Here is an 11,914-nt window from a genome sequence, read left to right on the forward strand (position 1 = left end):
GTTGGTTTTACGCACAGCTTTTTGTTAAGGAACAAAGTTTTCTGCATTGAGGCAGATGTCATGCTTGAAGACTGAGAAACTCAGAGATACGGTTTGAGAATGTGGATTGGTGACATGCAGTCGACAAGGAGAAGAGAGACAATACAATACAAGTACGTCTTTGAAAAATATTTATTATCGTAGCTCGGTGTGAGCAGTGAACAGTCGGTCAAATTGAAGACAAAGAAAAAAAGTGAGGAGTGAGCATGTACTAAGTTTGTTTTCAAGGCTTTGCGTCAGTTTCTGTTTGCACATTAGTACACTGGAGTTAAAAGCCTCAACATCCCACTGAGGAACACCAGGCCGTCTAGCAGGTGGACGAGGATGTCATGTCTCAGGAATGCCTAGAGGGAATGTCTTCAGTTTTGGCACATACATTGACTTGGCCTTAAGGTTGGACTGATTAGATTTTGGTGATCAGAGATCAGAGGTCACTGTGACCTCACCAAACACGCGAGGAATTCAGGCAATAATTAAATTCGACAGAAATGTTGAATAAGGTAAAATGATGAGGTGCTGACATTTTATATCCAGAAGGTCAACTTCACTGTGATGTCATTATGTTCGATTCAACCTGTGATGAAGCTCACATATCAGTCCTCTGTAAAAAAAAAAATGAAGACATGTTTGAAATTATTCACTGGATTCATATTAGTTTGACGACAATATATTAAAAACTTACATTTCACAACAAAAAAAAAACTTACACACAATACTTTTATTAAATTACTTAAATTCTAAAGTCTTCACTACATACACATGTATGCATAAAACCATGAGCCGGTAACTTTTAGTTCAAAAAGGTTTTTTAACATGTTTTATTTCTATGTTTTTATTTTTGACACCAATGACAGGACCAGCATGAGCGCTAAATCAGAGGAGCCTCTGAAGGAGATTATAATCTCTAGATATATCAGACCAGTCAAGATGAGAGAGAACCGGGAACATTACAGTAATTAAGAGGTTGTGATAATGATTCAGTCGAAAAGATCCAGCAAAAGAAATCCTGTCTGTCCCTGCACACATAGATTTTACACTCCAATTTAATAATACAAATATATCTCAGGATTTGCCATTTTTCAATTCAGGGTTATCAACTGAAAATTGTTGTATTATTAATTTTAGATCCATTCTATTCATTTTTGTTTCTACTATAATCTAAACATTGGCTTCACTGACAGGTTGACACCTGTAGAAAATGTAGCCCTACAGTTTTTACAGGTCTTTACCATTTTGACAATATTTGTCCACGTAAATGCAGCAATCCACGTTGTTGGAAACAAACGTTTTGGTGCAGTACTGCCACCTGCTGCTCGTTGCTGGTCTGTTCATGCTGTTTGCTAGAAGACATTACCTCATCGTCTCCCTCCATAACTAAATGTTCCAACCTGGAATTGAATGCACCTTTTTATAAATAATCTTTTTTTCAGTTTGCAACTTTCGTGATCAAGGAGTCAAATTTCACTGCTGCTAAATTTAATTACTAATTATTAATTGTGTATAACAGGTTCTAACTATAAAATTAAAAGCTGATTTTGATCGGGGGGGATTTATCTACCGGGGCAAAAAAAAAAAGGTGGGCGTCTATTGATCTGGCTTGAAGATGTCATCGTGATAATACAGGTGTAACCTTTAGAGCTCTACTGATTTCAGTTTTCAATGGGATTGAGTCATGGATTGATTATCCAAAGTAAGGCACTGGCCCATGGGCCCAATGGCTCAGAGGGCCCCTGTGCCAAATGCCACTGACAGACACACAAACAACCACAAAGAGACCCAAGGTGACAACAAGGAGATGCAAAATGACTACAAGACCAAAAAAAAACCACAACATGGCGTAAAACAATCACACGCAAGATGACCATGAAGATTGTATATGTCCGTGTCCATGGATTAAGTGATTAATAACCTATTAGCAAATATATATATAATAATATAACTAGCAGGGACATGATGAAGCTAAAATGTATGCAACCTATAATGTGAACATATGTCATTAGAGTAAAATGTAATAATTCTATATTATCTTTATCTATAGTAAACTTTCAGCATTAGTGTCATAGAAGTGACGTAGTGTTGTTCCTTCATCACTGAAGATTCAAGCTGTTTATTGACACACTGGTTATACATATGTTATCGTGCATAAAACCATAGCAACAATAAAGTAGCTATAGCCGTAAAAGACAAAACAGAGAAAAAAAGTGCAATTGTGAAATAAATATACTATAATTTATAAGAACACTCAGTATGAAGATGTGATAATAGTCAGACTTTTGTGAAGTTGAGCAGCCTAATTTTTGCAAACAAAAAATACACAAATATATATATATATATATATGTGTTGTATATCTCCTTGTATATATATATAGATGCATAAACATGTATGTATTTTTATATAATGCCTGAGGTGTGTGAGGGTCTGATTTGTTCCAGCACATTTACACAGAGAGGTTTGTTTGTTCTGCTTTCCGGAAAACGGTCTCTGATTCCAACCAGCTGTTTCCCGCCTCACACGGATCAGCTGCACACACACACACACAGAGTAGTAGGCGGAGGCATCAGACACACACACACACACACACAGTGAGGCAATAGGCGGAGGCAGGAGGCCACACACACACACACACACACACACACACTGGAGGGAACCCCATCAGCTGTGGCGAGAAGCAACACAGCTTCAACTTACGTGTGTTTTTGTGAGCGCAGCTGTCGACCATCCACACGCTCCTGCCGCGGGATCTGCAGACATGCGCCGCTGAGGAGAAGCGTGAGATCCGTGCGGGCGAGGACCAGAACATCGCAGCGTGTGAGCGAGGGACGCGGTGGAGGGAGAGGACACGGAACACACGGGCTTGGAGACGGCGGCTGTGAAAGCATGGAGTATTTCATGATGCCCACCGAGAAGATGTCTTCCTTGCAGCAGTTCAAGAAGACGGAGAAGGACGTGATCGGGGGTCTCTGCAGGTGCGTGAGCAGCTCTGCGTCTCCACACCGCGCCGCTCCTTCATGTGCCCGTAGCGCGTGTCTGTCCCTGTTGTGTGTGTGTGTGCGTGTGAGAGCTGCGGTCCGTCTCCGCTTAGCATGCTAGCCGTTAGCTCCGCCGCGGTGCCCTGGCAGCACGGTGGTTGTGGACATTAGCCGCTTGTTGTGGCAGCTGCCGCCGCCGCCGCGCTCCTCGGCGAGGGGACACGCGGTGTGTCCCGCCCGTGTCGTTACGTGTAACTCCCCCCGCTGACATGTTGCAACTCACCGGGCGCGTTTAGCCGCCGCTCGGCTCTGGGATATGTAAATCCCCCGCACGAAATCAATACATTTGCGTCCAGTGGAACAGCAACCACGTGGTAGTTAACGTGCTGCCCGCTGCCGCGCTGCTCCGAACACGATCCCCTGTTAGTAAAGACACGTTTCATCACACGGTTTAACTCGGTTTTATTGCAGTGATGTGGCGGCTGGTTCGGTGTCGAGGGGGTGAATAAGGATCTGAGGAGTTGGTGTTTCCGCGTCGTTGTAAAGCTCCGTGGCTGCGTAGTGTGCTACAATTAGCTTAGCCTGGCTAGCTACTTGGCTGCCAGTGTTTTCCTGCTGCACCGTGGATGTACACACCGACTTATTTTCCCTCACTTGAACCCGCTCGTTTCACTGACACACATACTGTTATCAGCAGGCGGGCGTGTGTGTGTGTGTGTGTGTGTCTGTTAGCAGCAGGCTAACGACGACGTGCTAGCTCGGTTAGCAGGAGGAAAGCATTGTTCTCCATGATGCCAGGGGGCCTGCGGCTGTAGCGGAGTCACATTTCCCCGCTGCTGCCGTCCAGGTGCGCCCTCCTCCGGCCATGGTGGAGGTCCGCAGCTCCTGGCGGCTCCAGCTGTCAACAGCGGATTTGTTCCCCTGCAGGAAACCAGACACGCTCACACATGTGGCTGTTTTCTAGCTGATCGATCGGAATCAGTTTTTTTTATTAATGGCTTGTTTATTTATCAACAACAATAAACAACAATCTTCACAAATGTTTAGTGTCAAGAAGTAGAGCGAATTGACTTGAAGGAGAAAAGAGAAAAACACTCAGAACCAGGTAAAAGACAAAAACATGAATATGCTCACGTGTATGTAAGAGCCAGTTCACGGTCATACAAGCAGATACTTTATTATTATCAATAATAAATATTATTTGATACAATTTCATTTATGGTTATTTTTATGGGTGGCACAGCCCCCATTTCAAGTCAAAGTCCTCCGCCTTATCAAGTAGATCTGAACCATTGTTTTAAACATCCTCATGAAGTGAGCACGTGTTCAAGAAATCATCTTTCATGGTTGGTTAATTTAGTCCCAATATAACATTTTAAATGTTGCAGCCACCATGAGGGGTTTAACCAGCAGATGTGTATATTGAGGGACTTTCCACATAAGATACAAGTACAAAATTACTCCATTTGAGGAACTTAGAGCTTTTGACATTGTCTCGACCGCTGTCTGTGCTTTTAGTTACTTGTAAACACTCGCTCACTTGTAAACACACAGCTTTAAATCAAGTCAGACTCTTTAAATTTAGCTCAGAGACCCCCCCCTCACACATACACACACTGATCTTTTTGTTGAAGCAAGCTAGAGCTGTGCCCTCTGTCAGACCTTTGTCAATGTTCTAAACATCCCAGATCTGGTTCTTCAGGTTTGTTGTCTTCTTGGTCCGGTGACCGTCTTTTTGCCTTAATGGTTCACCTATTTCCCAGCCTGAGTAAATATGTTAAGAGATGGTATTGCCCCCATAACATCCACCCTCGTGGGGTGGAGTTGAGTGAGAGGGCACAGAGTTCAGTCAAACTCAGAAGACCTCCATGCAGCTCGCCTCAGGAATGTAGAGAGTTCAGGAGGGAGGTCCGGTAAAGCCCCAGGTTAAAGGTTCTGAGTGTCAGAGATTGCAGGTGATCATGAGCTTTATTGTCGCAGAGCATCAGATTTATTAATCCAGGATTTGTCTCTGCTTTTATCTGTAGGGCTGCAACAATTAGTTAATTTAAACACATTTTAAACTACCTATTTGAAAATATTTCAGTTTAGTTAATTGGAATCCAATAATTTCCAGCTATTTTGGAAAATAAACAAACATTTGATGGTTTCTGGTTCTCTAGTTGAAGAAATGATTGCTTATCTTGATCGTACATTATAGTAGACTGAATGTTTTGCGGTTTTGGACAGTCGACAGTTGATAATGTCACCGTATGCCAATATTTTTGTGGACAAACTATTCTTTTATTACCAAACAATCTAGTAAATAAAATAAAATAAATGTAAAAAGCAGTCTGATCAAAACTAAAAACAACATTTAGTTCCTTATTTTTGATGCACTACCTCATGCAAATTTTTAGGATATTTCCATATTTTATTTATAACAAGATTATGCAAACAAGGAGCTTATACAGCCTCACTGGGAACAACTCTTGCATGGACAGAATAGTGATCATGTTTCTCTTTCTGACCTCAGCCTGGCCAACATCCCGCTCAGTCCGGAGACGGCCCAGGACCAGGAGAGACGAATCCGCCGCGAGATCGCCAACAGCAACGAACGCCGGCGAATGCAGAGCATCAATGCCGGCTTCCAGTCCCTCAAAACACTCCTGCCCCACACAGACGGGGAGAAACTCAGCAAGGTGCCAACACTTGACCTTTTGACGGTGTAGATCATAGCTCAGGATGATGAATCTTTAAAAGCTGGGGCACAGGGGTCATTGGTCTTGATTGGAGTCTCCTCTCTGCTTCAGCAACGGTTTTGTCTTTAAAGTTAAATGTCCTTGTGCTGCTCTTTTCATCCCTGCCAGGCGGCCATCCTGCAGCAAACATCGGACTACATCTTCGCCTTGGAGCAGGAGAAGACACAGCTCCTGGCACAGAACAACCAGCTCAAACGCTTCATCCAGGTAATAGCCGGTGCCTTTTTTCCCACCTTTGTGTCTCCATGTGGATAAAACCAGGTTGCTTTATCCCATTCTAGACTGATCATATATACCGTACATTACCACTAACAACTTTTCCCATCCACTGGCAGGTTTGACCTTGTTCACATGCATGATACAGTAAAACTGCAGAGACTTAACTTTGTTGTTTTTTAGCTTCTGATTTGCTTTTTGATAATGCATCTCAGCATTGTCAATCAAAGCTCTCTTTCAAAAGTATTTATGTTGTGGCCAATAGTTTGAAATATGCACATTGACTCTTTTAAATTGAACTCTACATTGTCTCGGTGTCCTTTCAGGAGTTCAGCGGTTCGTCACCAAAGAGGAGGCGAGCGGAGGAGAAGGATGAAGGGATCGGCTCTCCAGACACTCTGGAGGAGGAGAAGGTGGAGGAGCTGAGGAGGGAAATGTTAGAGCTGCGACAGCAACTGGACAAGGAGCGCTCGGCTCGTATGCAGCTGGAGGAGCAGGTGAGACTTTATGACTCATAAATGGCTAAATTGCTCTCAAAAGGTTCTCAGCATTTATTTCAGTAGTGAAGGAAGAAGTAGATTTAACAAAGACGGTACGTTTTTGATTCTGAGACTAACTTCTCAATCTGATCCGTGCTTATGGTCTGTGATGCTTTGTTTCTGTGTCTATTGTCAATTGAAGCTGAAGGCCACACGATGAGGATCATGACCTAAGACAACCATAACCTCTTCCTGCTGAACACTGCTTCTATTCCAAATTTAATGTTTACATTTCAAAACAGACAATTGCTCAAGCTTCAGTTCAACTAGAAATAAAACATAATAGGTGAACATAGAAAGAGGAGGAAACGCAGATGAAAATTAAGTCCACATCTTTAGGTCACAAACTTATCTAATCTAGATGTCTCACTGGATATTAGATGCCAACATATACAAACCCGATTTCAGATATAGCAGCCATTTTTACCCTACGTGATCACCCGTCCACTTTAACACGGTGGGAGCTGCTGCTGGTGACAGATTTACCTGTCACCACCAGCCAATGCCTGGCACCCAGCTCACATCCTGGATCTACCTGAACAGCAGGTTACCACGGAGGCGACTCAATAGTTGGTAAAGACAAACAGAAACTTTAACGGGCAGTGAAAGAGGAATGTAAACAGAAGGTAAGATGCAGGAGTGAGATAATTCTCATGAGTCTTAAATAAGTAGGGAACATTTCACTATGTGTGTGTGTTTATCATACAATGAAGGTCCCATTTTTTTAACACTTAGATCTGAACTGAATGCTTGTCTATCTTATTGTGTGAGGGGTCGAGAAATGACCGTAGTGACTTTATTGTCAAAGCTTTTACGAATTTTCACAACACAGGACTTTTTTAAAGGGGGATTCCAAAATTTTTAGCATTGCACTTTTTAAGTTATTCACAAGAAGGCGAACATTATTCTCTTTGTTCCAAAAGTTTGCAGTTCTGAAATGGAGTCGAGCAGTGAGGAGGATTAGGTCCATCCAATCCTGATAAGCCGTAGGGAACAAAGAGAATGTCATCCTCTGATCAAGGAGCTGGGAAATTATCTTGAACGCTTCCAAGTCTATTTCTGGTTGTCAGTGGTCCAGTTATATGCACTACCAGCACTGAGACCACATATTAAACAGATGAAAATCCTTGATCCCAAACAACTCTCTGGATGCATTTGGCAGAGGAGAAAAAAAATTAGGCAAATCAAACCTGTTCGTAAAACATTAATGGCAGTGAAAAGCCAAGTGTGTAAACGTTAATCTTTTTATTTCCTAATATGTAACACCAGTGCTCAAGATGATTGTGCTAGAACTTAAATCAATTGTTATATTTGCTAGGTTTTTATGTATATTTGCTCAGTAATTTAAAGGCCTTGTATATGTGTGAATTGGTCTTAAGTGGTTTGATATAATAAACATACCTGTGTATTTTGTGTGTGCACAGGTGCGCTCTCTGGACACCCAGCTGCACCCAGAGCGTCTGAAGGTGATCACCCAGCAGGTGGAGGAGGAGCAGGCGCTCATCCAGAGCCAGACGCTGTTACGGCTGCAGCAGATCCACGCTGCCGACCGGCAAACACACAGTCCGCAGGTGAGAGCCGTAAACACCCACACACAGAAAAGACACAAGGAAAAATGCATTCTTATTTTAACTCATTCATATCTTGTCTGTCCTCCAGGTGCTGGCTCCTCCCACTCACCCTGCCCCAACCCATCACGCCACAGTCATCGTCCCAGCTCCGACACTAACCCAGCACCCCCACCATCACGTCACCGTGGTGACCATGAGCCCGTCTGCCCACACCAGCACTGTCTCCACGTCCAGACAGAACCTGGACACCATTGTGCAGGTACATGTTTGTTGTACTCTATGGGGACGTTTTAAAGGGTATTGTTTTTCTTCTACTCTTGTCTGATTGGGTGCTAGTTTGTAAGGAAGATTACACACAACAAATGAACTGATTACCACAAACCTCCGTGGAAGGAGGTGATATGGGTCAAGGAAGAACCCATTAAATTTTGGTGTGGATTCAGGATTTTTTTCCCCCTTCAGTTAACATTGAAACAAAAGTTGTTATTCAACACTTTCACAGTTTTCCCAGACAAAAATGTATGGATTTTGTTGGGGGGGAAATCAGGTACATTTATGGGACTGATTTCAATGACTGTGAAAAAGTGAACATTGAATGTAAGGGGACTGTTTTAATCCTGGCATTTGTAGGACCATTCTAGATTTTATTATTTAATACTCAAAATATTTGTTTTCACCTAAGATCTGTCTCTGAGTGGAGTGAAACTTTTCCGCATCCATCAGTGTTTTCCATCGTCTCTCCTCTCAGGCCATCCAGCACATTGAACGCACTCAGGAGAGGAGAGCCAGCGCTGAGGAGGACCAGAGAAGAGCCGTCATCGTTAGCCCCGCCCACGCGGCCATGGACACCGCCTGCTCAGACACAGACACCGACACGGAGGGAGAGGACTGCTCAATGAACTGACCCACCCCCCCAAACAGACACACACACTCTCTCTCTCTCTCACAAACACTTAAAATGCCTACTCACTGTAAAATTCCCTCCAGGAGCTTGACTACTTTTTAAAAAGAGAATTTGTCTTTGGCATTATCCAAACTCCTACATCCAGTGGTTAAGCTCAGTGTCAGTCTTGTACTGTAAAATCTCTGAAGATTGAAAACATAGGATGGTCAGCGTGCGCAGGAGGCCCCGTGGGATTTCTCGAGGCTGTTTTTAGTGTCTGAGCCGGTCTGTCGCTACTTGAAAATGTTAGGGTCTCCGCTCGTAAACAGCTATCATTCATCCGTCTGCCCTTCTTTTTTGTGTTGGTGTGTGCTACCGTCACAGCATCAGTTACCCGTCGTCTCTGGCACGCTGACAGTATTATTTGTGCTACATGTTAATGGGTTTAGTGTAACGGAGAGTTGAATGTAACGACACAATAAGCAAGCAGCTCTTGATTCTGTAAAGGGATGTGAAGTGGCAGTTATTTCTTCCCCTGTCTTGACCTTGTTTGTCTTTATTCCCCTTTTATGTCCTTTCAAACCCGACAAACTACAACAGAGGGCATTTCAAAATTTAAACTTTTGGGAAAAAACACACTTAATCACAAAGTTAAATTGAGGAAACATGGAAAGAAATTCCATCAGATTTACTTGAAGAAAAAAAAGCCCTTACAAAATAAGCTTTTGAACAATATACATGAATCATCTTTTGGTTATAATGTTGTCCACGTGTTTGTTAACTTTTTTCCTTGTCATTGTTACTGAATGTTTAAGGTGAACGTTTTGTTATAACGAGATTAACAACTTTTAAATTGGAGGTTTGGAGGCCTTCACATGAATTAAGAACGGTTTCAACCACAGTCGGCCCATTCATCTGGTATTAGCTGGTGATGGTGGTTGTAGCTCCCCTGACTTAAAAAAAAAAAAAGAACCAAATTTTGGTTTGTGACTTGAAAACATTTACCAGCATTTTGTAACCGACTGGCGTTGATTTTTAATCAATTTCATACAGTCCCACTGAATACAGTTTTGAGAAAATGTAAAGTTCGGCTGATGTTGAAAATCTGAAAAGCAGATTTTGAGGATTGACATGCGAACGAAGCATGAAGGCTTCCAGTGTTCCCTCCAGACTTCAGTCTTATCTTCTGCTCTTGGTTTGTAGATTTTAGTGACTATGCACTAGAGTTTTTTGCTATTTATGCAAACCTATCTTCAGTCCATTTGTCGGTGCCATTTATACACGAGGTGAAGTTATCTATGCACCGTTGGTAGGTGTGTACATTACACCTACAGTACATGTATGAAACTTGATACGCTTGTATCAAAGAATGTAGGCGTCTCTTCGTGCAAAGAGGATTTGTCAACCTGGTGCTCCACAGACGAGCAGTGAACCCAAGGCCAGAACTATTACGTAACTTCACACTTAATCATGTTTCCTGAATTTGTTGTTTCCATATTATGGAATTAAAGCAGGGGATCAGGGTGGATAGAAAAATGGCAGCACATTCTATGTTGAACATAATAGGTTAACTTCTTTCTGAACTCCATCCCAAAAGCATCACTTAACAAAAGAAAACTGTCAAACAAGGATTCAGCAGCTGAAGTTATTAGTTATTAACTAAGCACGGTGATGATAGGTCGATGTATGTTTTCAGTGCATTAAATGCCCCAAAAAAGCGCTCCTCCATCATTGAGACGGAAATATAAACCTAAAGGACTGAACTGCAGATTTTCCCCTACAAACCCCATCTCTCTGTAAATCGCACCGAGTCTGTCCACCTCATGTTTCGTCGTTTGTATTTCTCCCGGGAATCTGACTGGAAATCCCTGCTCCGGGCGTCTCTCCTGTCACACTCGATTTGATTCGCCGACTTGATGCTGTAAACATTCCTTTTCTTTGGATTTATATCTCGTCTTTTGATCTCTTTACGTCTTCTGTTGCCAATTGAATGCATGTTACTAATTGCTGTTTCCTCTTGTCTAAAGTGGGATTTTGTTTTGACATTTTTTGTTTATTTTTTTTATGGGTTTTCCATATAATTTTTTTCTATAATCACATGACTGATGCGTTCAGTGTGAAACTGTCTTGTGTGGACGCTTCAGTCGCTGACATCAGTTTCTATGTCTGGTTAGATTAGTGTCTTTCATGCCAAACCAGGAGGGAGGGGCTCATTTTGTTAAAGCGCTTGTTGTTCTGCAGACAAGTTAAACCACAGCCGGAGTGTAGCTGAGGTTTGTTGTTGGTCAGAAAAACACTTGTACTTTGTGTTGCAGCACTGCTGTCGTTTGGTGGAACTTTGCGATATTTGATATGAAGCACTTGCTGTTCTGTACTGCCTGAATCAATGATGAGGAAGGTCGTTTTTTTTGCCATTTATTTTTCGTAAGCCCTTCGCTGTGACGCAATTTCACATCTGTCTATTGTGTTCTGCTTTTCTGACTTTTTCATTCGTTTGTATTGGTCCCGTTTTCCATTTTTCGGTGACGAGCTATTTTTTATACATTTATTTGTGATTTCTGTTTTGTTTTATTTTTTTCCATCAGTCCAGGTCGATGAGAAGCTGTTATATTTTGTTTATAAAAAAAAACTTGGGTAAACAGACCTTTGTAAAGATGAAAAAAAAATAAAATTTGTACTTTTTTTATTACACCTCTTCTGATTACTGGAGTTCTTCAATTATACGTGTGACCTTTTCTGTCCACCAGGTGGTGATATTGAGCAGCACCTAAGGGAAATTTGGTTGTTTCAGAAGAGCGCACAACTCCACCAAAGCCCAACCGTCCACTTACAGAACAAAATTTAAATCCACTAGATCTGGATTTTTTATTTTGATCTGCACCAAATTGCACATATTTGTAAATATTAGCCCACTAAACATGTAAGAGCTTTTTCATAAAGATCCATAATTTCTCA

General features: G+C 42.1%; 1 protein-coding gene across 1 annotated transcript; it reads left to right on the forward strand.

Annotated features, from left to right (window-relative positions):
• The first annotated feature begins 2,618 nt into the window (after positions 1 to 2,618).
• On the forward strand, positions 2,619 to 11,650 carry LOC117761485 (transcription factor AP-4-like). The gene is made up of 7 exons (XM_034585424.1): positions 2,619 to 3,006; positions 5,525 to 5,690; positions 5,859 to 5,957; positions 6,293 to 6,463; positions 7,930 to 8,076; positions 8,165 to 8,335; positions 8,825 to 11,650. The coding sequence occupies exons 1-7, from the start codon at positions 2,918 to 2,920 to the stop codon at positions 8,978 to 8,980; spliced, it is 999 nt and encodes a 332-aa protein (XP_034441315.1). The 5' UTR covers positions 2,619 to 2,917; the 3' UTR covers positions 8,981 to 11,650.
• Positions 11,651 to 11,914: the final 264 nt, after the last annotated feature.

The sequence above is a fragment of the Hippoglossus hippoglossus genome, chromosome 1 (genome assembly GCF_009819705.1).
Source record: "Hippoglossus hippoglossus isolate fHipHip1 chromosome 1, fHipHip1.pri, whole genome shotgun sequence".
Classification (NCBI taxonomy): domain Eukaryota; kingdom Metazoa; phylum Chordata; class Actinopteri; order Pleuronectiformes; family Pleuronectidae; genus Hippoglossus; species Hippoglossus hippoglossus.